General features: G+C 35.2%; 1 protein-coding gene across 2 annotated transcripts in view; it reads right to left on the reverse strand.

The window, feature by feature from the left end:
• Nucleotides 1–21,144, reverse strand: part of PHKB (phosphorylase kinase regulatory subunit beta) — a 227,914-nt gene that overhangs the window by 168,417 nt on the left and 38,353 nt on the right. For both annotated transcript variants that reach the window (XM_070388471.1, XM_070388472.1), the window contains 4 exons: nt 20,154–20,292; nt 14,788–14,887; nt 6,910–7,017; nt 3,934–4,014 (listed from right to left, as the gene is read on the reverse strand). In XM_070388471.1, the coding sequence (XP_070244572.1) occupies nt 3,934–4,014; nt 6,910–7,017; nt 14,788–14,887; nt 20,154–20,292 (428 nt within the window). The remainder of the gene's footprint in view (nt 1–3,933; nt 4,015–6,909; nt 7,018–14,787; nt 14,888–20,153; nt 20,293–21,144) is intronic.

Consider the following 21,144-nt stretch of genomic DNA (forward strand, 5'->3'; position numbering starts at 1 on the left):
GTTGATTTAAGACTGACCAATGTAATAGAGGATACTGTAAAATGATGGAGGGTGACTTCTGAGACTAGGTCGTAAAAAAAGCACTGTACTTCCATTTTGCTCTTTGGAATCACTTTCTCTGAAAAAAGCCACCTGACATATAGAAAAGGCACTCAAGCAGCTCTATGGAGAGGCTCTTGCCCACAACCATGTGAGCGAACCATCCTAGGGCCTTCCAGGCTCAGTAAAGCCTTCAGTTAACTGTAAATCTGGCTGATTATTTGAATCCAACTTATGAGAGACTCCATGTCAGCAACACCCTGATTAGTTTCTCCTGAATTCCTGACTCACTGAAACTATGAGATAATAAATGTTTGCTCTTTTAAGCCACTAAGCTCTGAGGCAATTTGTTACTCAGAAATAGGTAGTTTATATAGTAAGAAATTAATTCCACATGTCATCCAATCTAAAAGCATTTGAAAAGATCTTCTGGGTTTTGATGGTAAAGGCATCTTTGCAAAATAAAAAGGAAATGGCACATGATACACAGTTGGCAAAAAAGACTTTTCCAGGTTTCATGTGAAACAGACACCTACAGATTTGTATAGTATTTTTATGTAGAAGGCTTACAACCTACACACTTCTACCAAAGAGCTAAAGAAATAATCATCTGACCATTCCTGAAAAAACAAGGCTTCAAACATATTTATCTAAAGGAACTGGACTTTGCAGGATCATTTGACAAATTTCCATCAGTACAACTGGTTCTATGACCACTCCAAATGTTATCCCCAGTTAGTTATGCCCTATTAGTTATCCCCAGTTAGTGTTATCCCCTATTTCCACTTAAATTTTAAGCTTGTAGAAAAATGTTTGAGGTTTCTGTTTTCAAAACTGACATGATACTGTGACTTGTGATCAATCATTCAGTTCAGTTCAGTTCAGTTCAGTCACTCAGTTGGTCCAACTCTTTGCGACCCCGTGAATCGCAGCACGCCAGGCCTCCCTGTCCATCACCAACTCCCGGAGTTCACTCAGACTCACGTCCATCAAGTCAGTGATGCCATCCAGCCATCTCATCCTCTGTCGTCCCCTTCTCCTCCTGCCCCCAATCCCTCCCAGCATCAGAGTCTTTTCCAATGAGTCAACTCTTCGCATGAGGTGGCCAAAGTATTAGAGTTTCAACTTTAGCATCATTCCTTTCAAAGAAATCCCAGGACTGATCTCCTTCAGAATGGACTGGTTGGATCTCCTTGCAGTCCAAGGGACTCTCAAGAGTCTTCTCCAACACCACAGTTCAAAAGCATCAATTCTTTGGCGCTCAGCTTTCTTCACAGTCCAACTCTCACATCAATACATGACCACAGGAAAAACCATAGCCTTGACTAGACAGACCTTTGTTGGCAAAGTAATGTCTCTGCTTTTGAATATCCTATCTAGGTTGGTCATAACTTTCCTTCCAAGGAGTAAGCATCTTTTAATTTCATGGCTGCAGTCACCATCTGCAGTGATTTTGGAGCCCCAAAAAATAAAGTCTGACACTGTTTCCACATCTATTTGCCATGAAGTGATGGGACCAGATGCCATGATCTTCGTTTCCTGAATGTTGAGCTTCAAGCCAACTTTTTCACTCTCCACTTTCACTTTCATCAAGAGGCTTTTTAGTTCCTCTTCACTTTCTGCCATAGAGTCATATAATAGCATAATACTAGAAAAGGGACATTAAAAACATACAGGCATTTCCCCATCTCCATTTATAATGATTTAGCAGATATAATCTAACACACAACATACAATTAACATTTTTTAATAGTTTAATAAAAAATAAGAGCAAATCCAAAATGTAATAGGAAAGACAAAATTTCACCCTTTGTAAATCTTTACTTTCAAAGTGTTCTTTAAGACTTAATAGTTTTGGGGACATCAAAGTCTAAAAGGTCCCTTATTTTATTAAAGAATTATGAATCTTTTCATATAATGAAGCCTTTCCACAAAAAGGAAGGAAAAATTAAACACAAAATAAAATCTCATATTTTTCCAGTAGTCATATATGGATGTGAAAAAGACTATAAAGAAAGCTGAGGGCTGAAGAATTGATGCTTTTGAACTGTGGTGTTGGAGAAGACTCTTGAGAGTCCTTGGACTGCAAGGAGATCAAACCAGTCAATCCTAAAGGAAATCAGTCCTGAATATTCACTGGAAGGACTGATGCTGAAGCTGAAACTCCAGTACTGTGGCCACCTGATGTGAAGAACTGACTCAATGGAAAAGACCCTGACGCTGGGAAAGATTGAAGGCAGGAGAAGGGGACGACAGAGGATGAGATGGTTGGATGGCATCACCTACTCGATGGACATGAGTTTGAGTAAGCTCCGGGAGTTGGTGATGGACAGGGAAGTCTGGCATGCTGCAGCCCAAAGACTCACAAAGAGTGGGACACAACTGAGTGACTGAACTGAACTGAACTGATGGGAGTATGTGAGGTTCTTTAATGTTAAATAAAATAAGTTTCTCAGGAGCCATTCCGAATGATACAGTTCCTGCTTCTTTTAATCGACTTTTAGGTTATTTATGGAGTATGTCATAGAATGTAACATAGAATACCATGTGGTAGTTCATTACTTTGCCCCCTCCAACAGATATAAATGAGTTCTCTCTATTAATAAACAGAAGGACTGACTTAGGTGAACTTTGTATTTAGTTAATAGATATATAAGATTGGTCTGATTCCCAACCCCTCCCCTACCCAAAATATTTGAGCACCACTATTTCACAACACTATAAAAACTGAGAACTAGTTGGATGAAATAAAAACATGCAGTTCTTTGATAAATAAAACAGAAGAAACCATAAGTAGTTACTGTTATTATTATTATTGCTTCTTTATTATTTACCTATATTTCTAATTAGGTTTTACTTATGTGTATTAAAAAGGCACAGTGGATGTATAAGATTATGAACTACTGGTGGGCAGGGCTACATGTACCAATTTCATAGCACTCCGAGTGCAGTCCAGTGATGACTTTACTGTTTAGTATGATAAATTGTTCTTTGTAGGAAAAAATAATAACTAATATATAACTATATAATATATCTACTCTTTGATAGAATTCTCACTGTATATGTTGGTGGTTTAGTCACTAAGTGGTGTCCGATTCTTTGTGACCCCATGGACTGTGGTCCGCCAGACTCCTTTGTCCATGGGATTTCCCATGCAAGAATATTGGAGTGGGTTGCTATTTCTTTCTCCAGAGGATCTTCCTGACCCAGAGATCAAATCCATCTCTCCTGCATTGCAGGCAGACTCTTTACCGCTGTGCCACCAGGGATGCCCTTCTCAATGTATATACCATCTCAATAATAATAGCTTTTTACTTCAACTGTGACACAATTCAAAATATGTTAGCATATGGGTCTGTCTGTATGTTTTTTCAAGCATTAGGGCCTATGAAAAATTTCTCAACTTTGTGATAGAGTTATTTTCAAATTTCCTAATAAGAATAAGAACATGATATTTATCTTTTGAAAAAAATTAAGAACTCTACTGAAGTCAAACAAAAATAACAAAACATGATAAATGAATTTTTACTATTAAAAGGATGGGTTACAAAAAGCAACAAAAGAAGAGAAGACAATAATTCTGAGAAAATCTGGAAAGGCTTTTATTTTTATAGCTACTAAAATTTCTGAAAGTTACAAGGTTTTATTTCAGAATACCTGAAACAGAGCCTTCACAGTAGAGTTTTACAACTGTTACATATTTTGTTTATTTTTTAAAGTGCTTTGCATTGATAATATAAAGACTTTTCAGCTGAGCATTCAAAATCCCTTATCTGACTATATGAATTTAAGAATAACCCAATTTACACAATTAAAAATAAGTTTTAAAAAGTAAAAGAAAAAAGTTATTCTCAGAGATGAAATTTAGCACTACAAAATTTGGGAAAATCATACCTCATCAGTGTTGTAGATAATCTGGAGTCCTGAGGAAATCATTTCCACAAGGTAAAGGAGATAGAGGGACACTGCATTTATCTGAAAACCAACAAACACTACAATAGGTTAGAGAAAACCAAAAAAATACTATGGTACAAAATTAAATGTAAAAGCTAAAATTACAAGTCATTTGCTCTTGTAGTAGCATATCTAACTGTTTTCTTTCCTATGAAAAACTAAAGGAGCTGTGGATTTAGTTCATAATAAAAATCTCAGCTTTGTATATAAAACTCTAAAATCCTCAAATTCACTGTGATGGTTAAGCTGATCAGGGGTATTTTTATGACATTTGCTTTCTAAGATTTATATTGAAACTGTAGATTTAAGCACTTCTACTTTGAAATAGTTTTGTCCCTTGGGCAGCTATGTAATGTGAATCCAATTTAAGTGCAGGTAAATGAAAAAATTATTGGACAGTAAGACATTAGGACTATGCCACCATAAAGAACAGGTAGCACATCCTGTATTCAGAGAACACAGAACTTACATCAGCAACTGTAGGAATATATTAATCAAACATTTAAAATATATTTATGAAAAAAAGTATTCTAAAAATGAGGCTCTTTTAGTTTATTAGTCTATTAAAGATAAACATTATATGCTCTAAACAAAACAAACAAAAGAAGACAATAATGTCCCCTTTAACCAAAAATAAATACTCTCATAGAATTCTGAATGGGCTATATACATTTTCTCGAGGAAATAAGCAGTGAAAGATAAATAGCACAACATGGACAAACCTTGAAAACATTACACTAAAAGAAAGAAATCAGTCACATTAGACCACATGGCATATGATTCCATTTATATGAAATGTACAAACTAGGCTTGTTCATACAGACAGAAAGTAGACTGGTAATTGCCTACAGTGGGGGTCTTTGAAGGAGTTGAGGAGTGACTGCTAACAGGTACTGGATTTCGCTCTGGGGTGATGAAGATGTTCTGCAATGTTGAAAGTTGTATACTTTACATAGGCAAATTGTTTATTATATGAATTATATCTCAATAAAGTTATCCAATAAACAAATACATGAGAAGCAGTGAAAATTTTTCATTTAGCCAGGAAACAGTTAACTTGAGGTAAAAACAAAGAGGAGGTAAGACATAATTTTCTTATCATACAATTCTAACCCAGAAGATTATTATCCACTAACAGCCTTGCTGCCTTGTGCCTTCGCTGATTCTCCTCCAATCCTTTCTGAAAAACGGACAGAAAGTTGGGGCAGAAAATTATTTGTGCCCTAGATTCCTTGGATAAAGCAGCTGTGTGCCACCGGGGCCTGCCAGTGGGGGTAACTCTCTCAGGAATCAGGACTATCCTGAATGTCTCTTGACTTCCCAGCACTCAAAGTCCAGTTGGTTTCAGGGTCTTATCAAGGTCCAAGTGGGTCACATAAGAAAATGTAGGATTCTAGTTTAAGGCGTTTTATAATAGACCAACATTAACTCTTAAGTGACTTTTCTCAGAACATAGTAAGCAAGAGCTTCATCCCATTGGGTCACCCAAATATTCTCATAGAGCACTGACACTGGCCTGTCAGAAATGATCTCAAAGAAATTTCATTTCCATGGGGAGGGAGGACGAAGGAGGGTTCAGGATGGGGAACACATGTATACCTGTGGCAGATTCATTTTGATATATGGCAAAACCAATACAATATTGTAAAGTTAAATAAAATAAAATTAAAAAAAAAGAAATTTCATTTCTATTGACAGCCAACTACAGCAATATCTCAAAGAACTCTCTGCTATGATTTTTAAGAGGCTTCTGTGAGAAAATATCAGTAAGTGGCAAAATGTACGGGGCTTCCAAATAACAGGTTGACCAGCATTTATTTGAAACCTACTATGTGCTAGGCACTAAGTTTAAATTCTGAAATACAAAAATAAATGAATTGTTATCTTCTAAAAACCCTATGTCAAACAGCAAACATATCTGTGAAAGCAAAAGGTACAGAAAACCTAATTATTTGAAAAATTATGAGACAGCTGAGCAACTACATATTTATTTATGTATAAATATATACATATTTATATATACATATACATATAAATATATACAGCTGAGCAACTACATATATTTATGTAACATTAAATCTCCATAGAACTGGTTACAAATAACCATTAAGAGTTTCTGCTGTGTAGAAATGGGGACACTGAACTTTCTGTGTTTGGAGGAGTCATTCTAAAGTAAGACATTTCAGATCTCTAGAGAGAAAGGAACTCTAAAAAGGAGATACTCGTATTTTAGTAAGGAATATATGAATAGTAAGTATTCTATTCTAAAGACAACAGAACCAAACGCTGAAGAGGAAGAAAATCCATTAAAGATAAATAGCATATATAATACTTGTATACTAGAAACAAGGCAAAGGGGTACACAGATATGAGAGAAAAAATGAAAACAAAATATGAACCTTTACAGTGTATTGTTAGCATATAAAATTTATATATATATATAAAATGTCTTTTGGAATTATCATTTTAGTGGTACGTTTTTAGCATCATTGAAGGCTGATGTATTAGAAATGGACTGTCACGTACAAAGACTTCTGATTTGTTGTTATATTACTGTCAGTTGTCTTTTATTCTCTGGTTCCTAAATATTGAAATTCCTCTAAATTGGATAATGAGCACAAGCTTTTGTCACTGAAAGAGCTGTAGGATCCGTTCTTCTAGAGAGTAGTATTCTAATCCCTCCAGCTGCCCTTTTTGCTTTTGGACCAAGAATGCAATAATATTTAATGTGCAATCACAATAACTAATTCAGTTCCACTGGGATTTCTTCATTTCATGGCTGATTCTCTACTTCCATTTTGAACAATTTAAGCTTTAAAAAATGTAAATCTAATTTTTTAAAAATGTAAATAGCCTCAAACATTCTATGATATAGAGTAAAAATGCAGAAGAAAATGTGTAGTCTTCTCTTTTTACCTGAAGATGACCGTATTCCTCATAGGAGAGGATCTCATCTCCTGTATGTACATTGAAAATGGAGTGAAGACATGTTGTTGGGCGTGGATCCTGCTTAAATTGCTGGACCTGGAATAAAATATAAAATTTAAATGATGCTACTAATTCACATTGTAATCCAAAATCAGAGATTATATATTTTTCAAGAGACTTTTTAATGGGGAAAGCTACAGCTTACAGACAGAGGATACAACAAAGCAGAATGTAACTTTTTCTAAAGAAACAAAATAGATAAAATTCATCATTATTAATGTAATACAGTTAACATGACTGTTAAATACTTAACTGATACTTCACAAACAACTGACGTATAATAGGAAGCTTGTTAATGTATTAGCATTGACTTTTGTAATGTTTTCCATCTTATTTTAGAGTCAAATAATGGTTTCCTCTATGGGACTGGATTTCACAGACTGTATCCCACTGTACTGCGCTTTGGAAATGCTTCCATGACACTCAATGAAAGAGCGCTTAAGGCCACATTCTAATTCAATAAGTTTTCAAAACACCAAATGCTTTTTCTTTCTCCAAGATTTACAAATTGATACCATGCTCCTGTCAACATGTTTTCATTTCTTTCACCACACATACTGTCATTACTAAGGCACCAATTCCAAGAGAATATAGGCCATATTTTTACTTATTAACTCAAAATAAAATTTAATCATTTTTGAATACTCATTAACTAAGTATTAAATGACAAAAGGAGACAAACTCCAAGGACAAGCAGATATTAATTCAATTTTGCAAAAATCTGCTAATAAAGTTATATGCCAAGTATGTCTACTACTAGTTCCCTGGAAATATAAGATGAATAGGAACAAAGAATGAACAGAACGACACATCGGTTCAGTTCAGTTCAGTTGCTCAGTCGTGTCCGACTCTGTGACCCCATGAATCGCAGCACGCCAGGCCTCCCTGTCTATCACCAACTCCCGGAGTTCACGCAAACTCATGTCCATCGAGTCGGTGATGCCATCGAGCCATCTCATCCTCTATCGTCCCCTTCTCCTCTTGCCCCCAATCACTCCCAGCATCAGAGTCTTCTAAAACGAGTCACTCTTTGCATGAGGTGGCCAAAGTACTGGAGTTTCAGCTTTAGCATCATTCTTTCAAAACAAATCCCAGGGCTGATCTCCTTCAGAATGGACTGGTTGGATCTCCTTGCAGTCCAAGGGACTCTCAAGAGTCTTCTCCAACACCGCAGTTCAAAAGCATCAATTCTTCACCACTCAGCTTTCTTCACAGTCTAACTCTCACATCCATATGTGACCACTGGAAAAACCATAGCTTTGACTAGATGGACCTTTATTGGCAAAGTAATGTCTCTGCTTTTTAATATGCTGTCTAGGTTGGTCATAACTTTCCTAGCAAGGAGTAAGCGTCTTTTAATTTCATGGCTGCAATCACCATCTGCAGTGACTTGGGAGCCCAAAAAAATAAAATCTGTCACTGTTTCCACTGTTTCCCCATCTATTTCCCATGAAGTGATGGGACCAGATGCCATGATCTTCGTTTTCTGAATGTTGAGCTTTAAGCCAACTTTTTTACTCTCCTCTTTCACTTTTATCAAGAGGCTCTTTAGTTCCTCTTCACTTTCTGCCATAAGGGTGGTGTCATCTGCATAGCTGATGTTATTGATATTTCTCTCAGCAATCTTGATTCCAGCTTGTGCTTCTTCCAGCCCAGTGTTTCTCATGATGTACTCTGCATATAAGTTAAATAAGCAGGGTGACAATACACAGCCTCGACATACTCCTTTTCCTATTTGGAACCAGTCTGTTGTTCCATGTCCAGTTCTAACTGTTGCTTCCTGACCTGCATACAGGTTTCTCAAGAGGCAGGTCAGGTGGTGTGGTATTCCCATCTCTTCCAGAATTTCCCACAGTTTATTGTGGTCCACACAGTCAAAGGCTTTGGCATAGTCAATAAAGCAGAAATAGATGTTTTTCCGTGATCCAGCGGATGTTGGCAATTTGATCTCTGGTTCCTCTGCCTTTTCGAAAACCAGCTTGAACATCTGGAAGTTCACGTTTACGTATTGCTGAAGTCTGGCTTGGAGAATTTTGAGCATTGCTTTACTAGCGTGTGAGATGAGTACAACTGTGCGGTAGTTTGAGCATTCTTTGGCATTGCCTTTCTTTGGGACTGGAATAAAAACTGACCTTTTCCAGTCCTGTGGCCACTGCTGAGTTTTCCAAATTTGCTGGCTATTGAGTGCAGCGCTCTCACAGCATCATCTTTCAGGATTTGAAATAGCTCAACTGGAATTCCATCACTTCCACTAGCTTTGTTCATAGTGATGCTTTCTAAGGCCCACTTGACTTCCCATTCCAGGATGTCTGGCTCTAGGTCAGTGATCACACCATCATGATTATCTTGGTCGTGAAGATCTTTTTTGTACAGTTCTTCTGTGTATTCTTGCCACCTCTTCTTAATATCTTCTGCTTCCATTAGGTCCATACCATTTCTGTCCTTTATCGAGCCCATCTTTGCATGAAATGTTCCCTTGGTATCTCTGATTTTCTTGAAGAGATCTCTAGTCTTTCCTATTCTGTTGTTTTCCTCTATTTCTTTGCATTGATCTCTGAGGAAGGATTTCTTATCTCTCCTTGCTATTCTTTGGAACTCTGCATCCAGATGCTTACATCTTTCCTTTTGTCCTTTGCTTTTCGCTTCTCTTCTTTTCACAGCTATTTGTAAGGCCTCCCCAGACAGCCATTTTACTTTTTTGCATTTCTTTTCCATGGCGATGGTCTTGATCCCCATCTCCTGTACAATATCACGAACTTCAGTCCATAGTTCATCAGGCACTCTATCAGATCTAGTCCCTTAAATCTATTTCTCACTTTCACTGTATAATCATAAGGGATTTGATTTAGGTCATACCTGAATGGTCTAGTGGTTTTCCCTACTTTCTTCAATTTAAGTCTGAATTTGGCAATAAGGAGTTCATGATCTGAGCCACAGTCAGCTCCTGGTCATGTTTTTGCTGACTGTATAGAGCTTCTCCATCTTTGGCTGCAAAGAATATAATCAATCTGATTTCGGTGTTGACACTTTGGTGATGTCCATGTGTAGATTTCTCTTGTGTTGGTGGAAGAGGGTGTTTGCTATGACCAGTGCGTTCTCCTGGCAAAACTCTATTAGCCTTTGCCCTGCTTCATTCCATATTCCGAGGACAAATAAAAGCAATGAGTTTCTTCTCCCTTTGAAAGATATAAATGATAGTATCTGAGTATTCATGATCTTGACTTGTTTTACTTGGCTAAGGAAGCGCATAGAACCATACTCTCTTTTCCATCTTCAAGTTTCTTTTCATCCTTAAAGTATTGTCTTAATAAGATCTTCTCTAATAAAGTCCCTTCTGAACCAAAACTAAAATTCCTTCCTCTGGACTCCCATACCAGGGTGCTTATCCTTTATTTATTTCTCTAGTGTTTCGTTTTTATTAGTTTTCTGTATCTCCCACTATCTTTCAAGCTTCAAGAAGTTATACTCTCCAATATGGCAGGCACTAGCTATATGTGACAAACTGAACTCAGTTCAGTTCCGTTGCTCAGTCACGTCCAACTCTTTGAGACCCCATGGACTGCAGCACGCCAGGCATCCCTGTCCTGCACCAACTCCTATAGCTTGTTCAAACTCATGTCCATCGAGTTGGTGATGCCATCCAAACATCTCATCCTCTGTCATCCCCTTCTCCTCCCACCTTCAATCTTTCCCAGCATCAGTGTCTTTTCCAAGGAGTCAGTTTTTCACATCAGGTGGCCAAAGTATTGGAGTTTCAGCTTCAGCATCAGTCCTTCCAATGAATAACCAGGACTGATTTTCTTTAGGATTCATTGGTTTGATCTGCTTGCTGTCAAAGGAACACAGGAGTCTTTTCCAACGCCATAGTTCAAAAGCATCAGTTCTTCAGCACTCAGCTTTCTTTATGGTTCAAATCTCACATCCATACATGAATACTGGGAAAACCATAGCTTTGACAATACAGACAATTAAATGAAATTTAGAAATTCAAGTTTTCAGTCACAATGGCCCCATATCAAGTGCTCAAAAGCCACATGTGACTAGTGGTTTCTCTGTTGTTCAATACAGTAACACAGAACATTTAGATCATCACAAAAAAATTTGACAGTACTGTTACAGAGGGCTATCACACCTTTCCACCCCTCCAAGAACCCTACATAAACACATATGTTATGTTATGCATGTGTGTTCAGGTGTGGCCAATTCTGTTGGACCCTATGCACTGCAGCCCACCAGGCTCCTGTGTCTGTGCGATTTTCCAGCTAAGAATATTGAATTGTGTTGCCATTTTCTCCTCCAGGGGACCTTCCTGATTCAACCCACATCTCCTGCAGCTCCTGCATTGGCAGGTGTTTACTTTTACCACTGAGCTATCTGCAAGCCCTCCCTAAGGTTGAAATCAACAAAATTAAAGTCAGGAACTATCAGCAGATAATCAGAAATGAAAGAATGAGGGTAAAGGTATGGATGTACACACTCCACCTATGTAGTGACCAAGCTATCCTATGTTAACTCAGAAAAGGTGAGATGGCTACCCCATCTCAGTGTCTGAAACTGCTGGTAACTGTCTCAGGGTACACAAATATAGAAATCAATGTGGTCATTACTTTCATAGTACCATGACTATTCTCAAAGCATTGAACATTTTTCTGGGCTCTTAAGACAAAAATGTTAAATTAAAACAGAATATATTTTGCCCACTTGATAAGTATCTAAATGGATAAGGTTTTATTAGTTTAATAAAGTGATTGCTGCAGGTGACAAAGCAGTGTTTGTCATTTGTCTTCAAGACACACAAGTACCCAGCATGAGAATTTATAATCAATGATTGTGCCTGAGGAAAGGTAACTATTAAATGATCAAAGATGATCAAACAGTGAATTATATAATTATGCTTTGAGTCTTAAAGCTGTAAAAAGACAATTTAAAATTTCAGGGGGAAAAAAGACCCAAATTCAATAAGCTTTGCAAATTAATGAAGCATATTGTATACAAAATATAGACAAAAAGTACTCTTGAGAGCAGCCAAAATCAGGAGGATATTAATTAGTATTGTATGATATCTGGCATATGGCAAGTAAAAGTAAAGAATTATTTATTGAAGTAAGAATTTCTAGATTAAAAGAAATCTAGAATAATGTTTTTTCCTTCTTGCATTTTATTTAGACTTTTCCTCAAAATTTTAATCACTGTGAATAAGCAAGTTTATCATTCAGGAAAAGGTACTGAGTATTTTGTGATGACAAAATACTCTTAAAAACATCCTTAATTTATAGACTTAAAATATACACTGAGGTAGGAAAATCATCTCATAAGGGAATCCAGGAAAAATAAATTTTATAAAAATTTAATGATTTCTCATGAATTATAAAGTACTTAGGAAGCATTTTCAGGAAATAAATTTTTTATGCAGACAATTAGGGACAGCAACATTCATAGCACACTGTAAAGCAGATCCCTATTTTCTGAACTATGAACTGTAAATTGAATCCATTTTGAAATCTGAATGCTCCTCTTTAAGAAGTATTAATAAAAATAGGTATATGAACACCTAGAGGTAAAAAATAACTAATGTTAATAGTAGAAATTAATACAAGCACAAAGAAAATAATAGAAATTAGATTGCTCTATATTCTTCAAATCAAGGAGAACTATTCACTCAAATAAATTAAAACATCCCATTTAGGTAGTATTATTAGAAAACATATCAGGAAGCATGCTTTACAACGAGAAGCAAAAAATTTTCACTAAGTCATTATTTTACGTCAGAAGATGAGCTTTAAGGTCAAACAGCACATGAACATTACAAATATGCTTTACTTTAGTTTTAAGGGAGGGCCAAAAGATAAAAGTACACATTTAAAAGTATGGTAACAATGTCTACTGCTATGAAATCATGAAGGAAATAGTGAGCACCGAGGTGAAGGTATGCTGCTGCTGCTGCTGCTAAGTTGCTTTAGTCATGTCCGACTCTGTGCGACCCCATAGATGGCAGCCCACCAGGCTCCGCCGTCCCTGGGATTCTCCAGGCAAGAACACTGGAGTGGGTTGCCAGTTCCTTCTCCAGTGCATAAAAGTGAAAAGTGAAAAGTGAAAGTGAAGTCGCTCAGTCGTGTCCGACTCCTAGCGACCCCATGGACTGCAGCCTACCAGGCTCCTCCATCCATGGGATTTGCCAGGCAAGAGTACTGGAGTGGGTGTGGTGGGAGGTAATTAGTTGCGTGCATGGTTTAGTCTTACTGAGTCATATGTGCATTGTAGCAATACCTTCTATTCCTACTGTAAGGTTATGGGGTTCAAGAAAGATTATACCAATAACAGTGTTTTAAAATTTGTAAAATTCTACATTATGTAGTATGCAGAAATACCAAACGTGATCCTAATGTGATCTGTACCTTCTTACAACTCACGTAAGTCAAAAAAAGATAATCCTTTGTAATTTAAGGAATTCAAAGATAGCTTAAGTTACATTCAAGTTGTATTCAAAAGAATACCAAACTATGAATACTTGTTAGTAAAGTTGAATAATATTTAGAAAAGGACATTAACAAGATTAAACAAGTCACAAAGAAAAAACTTTATAGTACATCATTTTCTTCCTTTTCAAAAACAATTATAACTTAAGTATGTCAACCGGGTTAGCAAGCACATGAAATTCATGGTTCACACAATGTTTTCTCGAGAGAAAAGGTGAATTCATACACATTAAGCATTCATGAAATGATAAATGTGAAACAAATAGTAAACTTCTCACACTTAGGGAAAAAAACTTTAATCACAATTACTTCAATATGTTATACAAATTTAATTCAAATATTAAATGTCAATATGACATATTACTTTATTTCAAGCATTGAAAAACCTTTATAATAATGATTTGCAAAGTCAAATCTCAGTAGACAAATTATGGGTTTTTCATATATCTCTATTATCAACTTGTGAATAAATTTACTTTCTGCAAACTAATTTTTTTTGTTGCCATATTTTGGTGACAGAATATATAGGATTTTTTTTTTTTTTTTTTTTTGCGTTTTTGACTTCAGGTCAGGTCTTAAAAAATGTGCTATCACAAAAACTTAATATAATATCCATATGATACAGATATACAAAATATTAAGTGATTAAAATTGCCTGTATTAACTACTGAAGTGCATCTTTACTAATAAATCATCAAACCTGGGAGTGGTCGTTGAGGAACCATGATGTAAATTTATTAACGTACTACAATATATTAGGACCTGGAAACACAGAGATGTAGGTAAGTAGGGGGAATATCACATTATATTTGTATAGAGCTTTATAGTTTAAAAAGTTTTATTATGTACATTGTTTAATTTCCAAAATAATCCTGTAAAGTCTGCTGTTTTCTAAGCCTTTAATTCCTGCCCTCTTTATATATAAAAGTGAATGAATTATTATATTTCTAAACTAAAGTTCAATTAGAGTAATGACATGTACAAAAGGAATTTTGATAAGGATTTTCTTATTTAATACAATACTGGTTAGAATTATGCATATCATGAGGTTCTTGGGAAACTATTTATTTGAGCAAACACCAGATGCAAAATACAAATTTAAGCCCATATAACAGTTGCCAATCAATCTTGCTTAAGCTATTTCTTCAATTTCAGTATTTCAAAACCCTGGGCTGGGAAGGCAGAGCTGTTTTAATCTATCTAGACTGCCCCCAGGATGTGGCTTTACCTTTTGAAAGTACATCCTTCTTCAGAAGATGCTATTGCTATACTGGTTAAATTAATCCCTCAGGACGATGTGAGAATTTCAGTCCATACCACAGTGTTTTACCTTATCAGCCTGACGCATGTAGCAGTAGAGAATTCCTCTCATACATTTTATAGCCGAGTGCTCCAGCTCATGGGTCCTTCCCTTGTCATCATCAATGCGCCTGGGTGAGAGAGATAACTCATGAAACAAATTGGAAATGCATTTGAAAAGGAAGCAGAGCTTTTGATAATTAAGTATTTATCTGGCTAATCCTATGTTCTGGTAACAACTACTAATTCTGTAACAGTGAAGCTTCATTTTCCCAGCGGATGTAGAAATGTTTTAAAAAAAAATCTCATGATGAAATTGTGCAAATTTCCCCTTGTCTTAAGGAAGTAAGTCAACTGTGTTAAAAATAGTGTATAATATTTTCAACACTGACTTGGCTGAAACTTTAAAGGATATTTCTATATTAGAAAAATCTACCAATGGATTTTTTAAATTCACCATTTACAGAGCACGGGCAATTTTAAATACCAATCCCTTTAGGTTATGCAATGATCACTTGGATCCAAAGAAGTGTAGATTAAGGTAGGCCCATGTCTCCTTTCTCTGCTATGTGCTTAACAATGCCAGAATGGGCACTTCAGTCAGCAGTGCCTTCAATCAAATGCATCCAGGACGATACTGATGTATTTGGGCATCAAGTTTTACATTCTCAGGTCTTAGTTTAAAATCAATTGACCACAGTTTACAACTCCTGCTTTTAAAAAACAAAAAACAGCTGACACTTAAATATTAAATTAGGTTAAGCTGTTTTTCAATCTTTAAGTTCCTTTTTTATTATTGATCAGTGGCCTTCAAAAAAGATGTTATCCACTCTTGAAAAAATAAAAGTAGCTTATTCATTATTTTACTAAATCATAAGTAAAATATCTAACTATCATCCTCACTTGACAAAAAACACTACCTGTTCCCCATAAAAAGTAAACTATCATTACTTCCTCTTTCAATTACAGATCTCATATACCAGCAGTGGAAAGAACGATGATCATTTTAATACAGTATGGTGAATGTCAGTAAAAATGTCTATTTGTCACTAGAACATCATTCTTCTTTTCACATGCAGGCATCAAAGTATAACTAGTATGATTCTGCTCTGTGATCTTTTTTCCCATGATGTCAGAACTAAGTGTTAACAGGCAAATTATGGAGTGGATAACTTTGGACTTGGCACTGATAAATGAAGGAAACAGCACATCTGGAGTAAAATGAACTCAATGAAATGTTCTGCATATAATTCCCACTTCATAAAAAACAAAGAAGTAATTCAGAAAGAAACAAAATCCAATTTTTCTAAAATTACCTTGACTGCAATTTCTCTGCCCCTAATTTCCACAAGCATTAGACCAAGACTAAAATATCCCACAATAATTTAGCCACAATAAAGAATTCTTCTATTTTAATGATGTTTTTATTTCTCCTTTCCTTAGCAAATAATAGTGGTAACCAGAAGAATATTTCTTTTCTGACTTAGCAAATGAAAGAAAAGTTGCATTTGAGTAAAAACATTTAGGCAACTAGCATATATCTATTTCCTCTCCTAAGATTTAAAATGAACCTTTTCATCCAAAATAATTCCTCTATTTTCCACCAAGAACTAGTAGGCTTTACTGATGTACATTCAAGTTTTAATATGATCTCAATAAAATGTTTAATTTAAAAAAAACAGATACATAACTTTAACTGATCACAAGCCATGTGGAGATGTTGACTGAATATTTCTATATTATTAAGTCTTAAGTTTATATTTAAATCAAAACTTAAAAATACATAACTAGTGAAAAACTAAACACTTAAATCCTATCACTGGTGCATTATTTCCCCACAGCCAAGTTTCAGGGAAAATAAAATGAGAATACTGTTTGGTCATGTAACGTGACTGTTTACAAGGACTAAGCTAGGGCCACCTGTTATATTTAACTCCTAAAATAGCAATAAATCTGACACTGAGAGGGAACAGGCCAACATCTTGCATGAAGTATTCCTCTCTCTCTCTCTTAGACAGTACTGCAAAGTATCTTACCAATACCTCTCCTTGAGTTTTTCTAACATATGCACATTTAAACAGTCTAAAGTGCTTTTTCAAATCAATACTCTTAAAAAAAAAAAAGCTACTTTTCTCAAACATAAAAAGTAAAGAAAACTAAATTCCATATTTAAACTCTAAATTAAAGTCATGCTTTTTTTCTAGAAGTAAGAACAAAAAATGCAAAAACTTAATATAATACTTTTTAGTATAGCATAAAGTACAGGTTTGGGGCTTCCCAGGTGGCTCAGTGGTAAAGAATCCACTTGCCATGTAGGAGCCGCAGGAGACATAGCTTCAATCCTTGGGTCGGGAAGTTCCCCTGGAGGAGCAAATGGCAACTCATCCCAGTATTCTTCCCAGAATACTCCTATGGGCAAAGAAGCCTGGTGGGCTAGAGTCCATGGGGTCATAAGAGGGTCGGACATGACTGAGCAACTGAGCACACATGCAAAGTATAGGTTCAAATTGGATGAAACTGGAGCCTATTCTACAGAGTGAAGTAAAGCAGAAAGAAAAACACCAATACAGTATACTAACGCATATATATGGAATTTAGAAAGATGGTAACAATAACCCTGTATACGAGACAGCAAAAGAGACACTGATGTATAGAACAGTCTTTTGGACTCTGTGGGAGAGGGAGAGGGTGGGATGATTTGGGAGAATGGCATTGAAATATGTATAATATCATATATGAAATGAGTCGCCAGTCCAGGTTCGATGCACGATACTGGATGCTTGGGGCTGGTGCACTGGGATGACCCAGAAGGAGGGTATGGGGAGGGAGCAGGGAGGAGGGAGGAGGGTTTAGGATGGGGAACACATGTATACCTGTGGCGGATGCATGTTGATATATGGCAAAACCAATACAATATTGTAAAGTTAAAAAGTAAAATTAAATAAAATTAAATAAATATATAAATAAAGGTTTTGTACAATTGACTAGTTTTAGAAACAATTTTAACCTAAATCATGTAAAGCAATATAATTATTTATAAAATAAAATAATTATAATAGTTATAATTATATAACTAAGTATAAATTTTAATTATATTAATTATTATATTTATACAGAATTATAATGCAACATAGATATAATTATAAAGTAATATAAATAGATATAGTTATAATTAGAAATAATGCAATATAATTTTAAACAAAGGTATATTCAGTACTACAACTTGATATGTGTAAAAGACATCTTAAAAAGTAAAACATACTAGTAAGCATTTCTTTCCTCCTCTAACATAAAACAAAATTACAAAGTGAAACTATAATATTGCCTTTAAGAAAAACAAACTATGTCAAAGTCTATTTTACAAATAAGCTATTTCAATGCCTCTTGCTTTTATCCAATTATTTAATTAAATCAAACCATACTCCTAATGTAAATGAAATACAAATGTGCATAAAATAATTATTTTAAGTCCTCAGTACACATGTACATACACACACATTCAAATAGAACTGAGGTTTCAAGAGATTGTTTACATGACTGATTGAAAACTAATGCAATTAGAAAAATCAAATTACTTCCATTTTAAAAAAATTAATGACTTCATATTATGCATTCATTACCAATAAGAGATAGATATAAATCCTAGCTTAATTTTTGACAAATTTTTCCTAATGTTATCTATATGATTTCATCAGCATTTATAAGTAGAATTGGAAACAGAATTCTACTAATTTTACAACATGGGGATTATCTAAACAAATCATCAAAAAAAAAAAAAACACAAAAAACAAAAAAACAAATCATCACAGCTTAATACTGTGGATAAAAACGGCTTCATCCTAATTCTGTGGTATGTACCCTTGTGTTTCTCCAAACAGAAGACATTTTGTTTGCTAGTAAAACAAAAAGTTGTTACTTTAACTATATAAGATAAATTATCCAGGGAGTTAGTAAATAGTGTCCCCAGCAAAGATCGGACTTTAAATTCTCTATCAGATTTTTGAAGGCTTCTGGGAAACGGCCTGTACTCTTGTATTTTTTTAAGCAATTTTCCCTGAACACTTTATTCAGAAAAATTTCAAATCTATATAAAAGCTACAAAACTGCTACAATGAATAAAACTCTGCTCTTCACATGGATTCAAGAGCTGATAAAATTAGCTTGAATTCTTTATCTATAATTTATTCTCTGTACTAACACCATACATATTTCAGAAGTATCCCTTAAAAACAAGGACATTTGCCTATATGACCATAATATCACGCCAAGGAGCTAATAGCATGGACATAGTGTCTAATATATACTGAATATCAAATACAATCCAATTATCCCCAAAATATACTTTGGTTCTTTTTAATGCATGATTCAATCAAGGTTCACACACTGCATTTGATTCTCATAATCTAGCCATCTTCATACCTATTTTCTAATCTTCTATGATTACATTTTTAAGAGACCAGGCAAGTTGTCTTATAAGTAGCCACAATCTGGCTTTGTCTGACTTTATTTACGGTAGCGCCATCTACACATTTTGATAAGAAGTAGATATGGGTGATGTGTCGTATCAGGAAGCACCTATCTAACATCAGTGAAACACATCAATGATTTAAGACGGAGTAATCATATTCATGTTAAGGATACAATCTTCAAATCAGAGGCACATGCATTTACTACCTTCGGAGAATTAATATTCAGAAATCCAAGTTTTTAACAGTTAAAATGTATCACTACTGACTACAAGTCAAGACCCACATCGGATGCTATCCATATATATTATTATATATTATAATATAATTATAATTATACAATATTATATATATATTATATATATTATTATAAATAAATAATGAAATAAAATAGATATTAATAATGAAAAAGAGAACTTCTGTATTGTGAAAAGGTTTATTTTTCTTTTACTTTATAAGAATTTTCTGACTTAGTGATATCCCAATGAAGTGCAGTTAGAAAAACACTAAACTGGGGGAAGGAAGGAGAGGAGTTTTGGTCCTGGCTCTATCATTAACTAGGTGTGTCATTTGGGACTACTCTGTTAACTACTCTAGGCTCTAGTTTCATCATCAATCACTATCAATTTCCTCTATGGTCAAAACAAATCAATTCAATGAGAATGGGCAATTCATTCTATTAAAGACTAAAGCTGATTTACAAACCTAGAGATGAGAAATGTTAGTCACAAAGTCATAAAATGTTACAATTTATCTAATGTAAACGCTCAGGAAAACTGAAGGGTTTAGAGGCTGAAAAGGAGATGTGAACAGCTTCAGGTTACACAGTGACTCAGAAGCAGAGCCAAAAGATAGCTGTCCAGTTTGTCTTGGGCCTACAAAACCCTATTACCCAGACTTGGAGTTACAAGGAGAAGACATACCAGCTTACCTGTATGCAAGAGCCAAAGCCCAGGCACCAGCAGCACAGTACAGACTGTCATGAATCTTGGCCTTCTGATCATTACCACATGTTTTAGTGGGAAAGAGACCTGTGGTTGGACTTTGATACAGCAGCAATGTTGACTTGACTGCAATTGAAGACAAGAAAAAGAATGAAAAAAAATCTATTTCCCTTGAGCTGAAACTCCTGAACTTTTTTAGTTTCTTTATCCTACAATTTTGTTCTTTCTAAACTTGGCTGCAGCATAAAACTTTTGAAAACGTAGAAACAACTCTGGGTAAATAATTCCAGCCTAGGTAGGGATCCACCTGGCATGAAGGGGTATTTTCATTTTTGAGTAAAGAATTCAGCTAATTGGCACATAAAAAGTCTTTAGCACATCCCTGTTAATGTCAGTAAGTGTTATAAGGCAATATCAGATACAGAAAAAAAAAAATTAGCCAAAAAACTAGGTATACTCTCAAAAATCAGTTCAATAGGGAAAAATAAAGCAAAAATATAACAAAGAGTTGCATACATTTGCTAAATCCAAAGATAACTCAATTCTAAAGAGGCCAGAATCCTGGTTTTCACAGATGACTAATTTGTGCCTGGCCTTCAGAGCAACGTATTCCTCTTATATATGGTACAGGTCAAAGATATGTTTAACATTTCAAAATTGAATTGCATCCTAATATGACATGAAAATAGTAAACAAGTAATTATTTTATGAACATTCCACTTAAGTTAAAGAAGTCTGGAATCAATGTTTTCTAGTCATTGCTCAATCTGCACAGGGATATTTCCAGGGCCTGCCATGCATGCCAAAGTTCTCAAATCCTCAAGTCCCTTATCTAAAACGGCTAGTACAGTAGGCCCTCCATATCTGCAGGTTCCGCATCTGCAGATACAGAAAGCAGACTGTATTACTCTTTATAAAAGAGTCCTAAAATAGAAAAACAGTCACACTAAAATGACATTTCCTAAAACCTATTTTATT

This window comes from Bos mutus, chromosome 18, assembly GCF_027580195.1.
Source record: "Bos mutus isolate GX-2022 chromosome 18, NWIPB_WYAK_1.1, whole genome shotgun sequence".
Classification (NCBI taxonomy): domain Eukaryota; kingdom Metazoa; phylum Chordata; class Mammalia; order Artiodactyla; family Bovidae; genus Bos; species Bos mutus.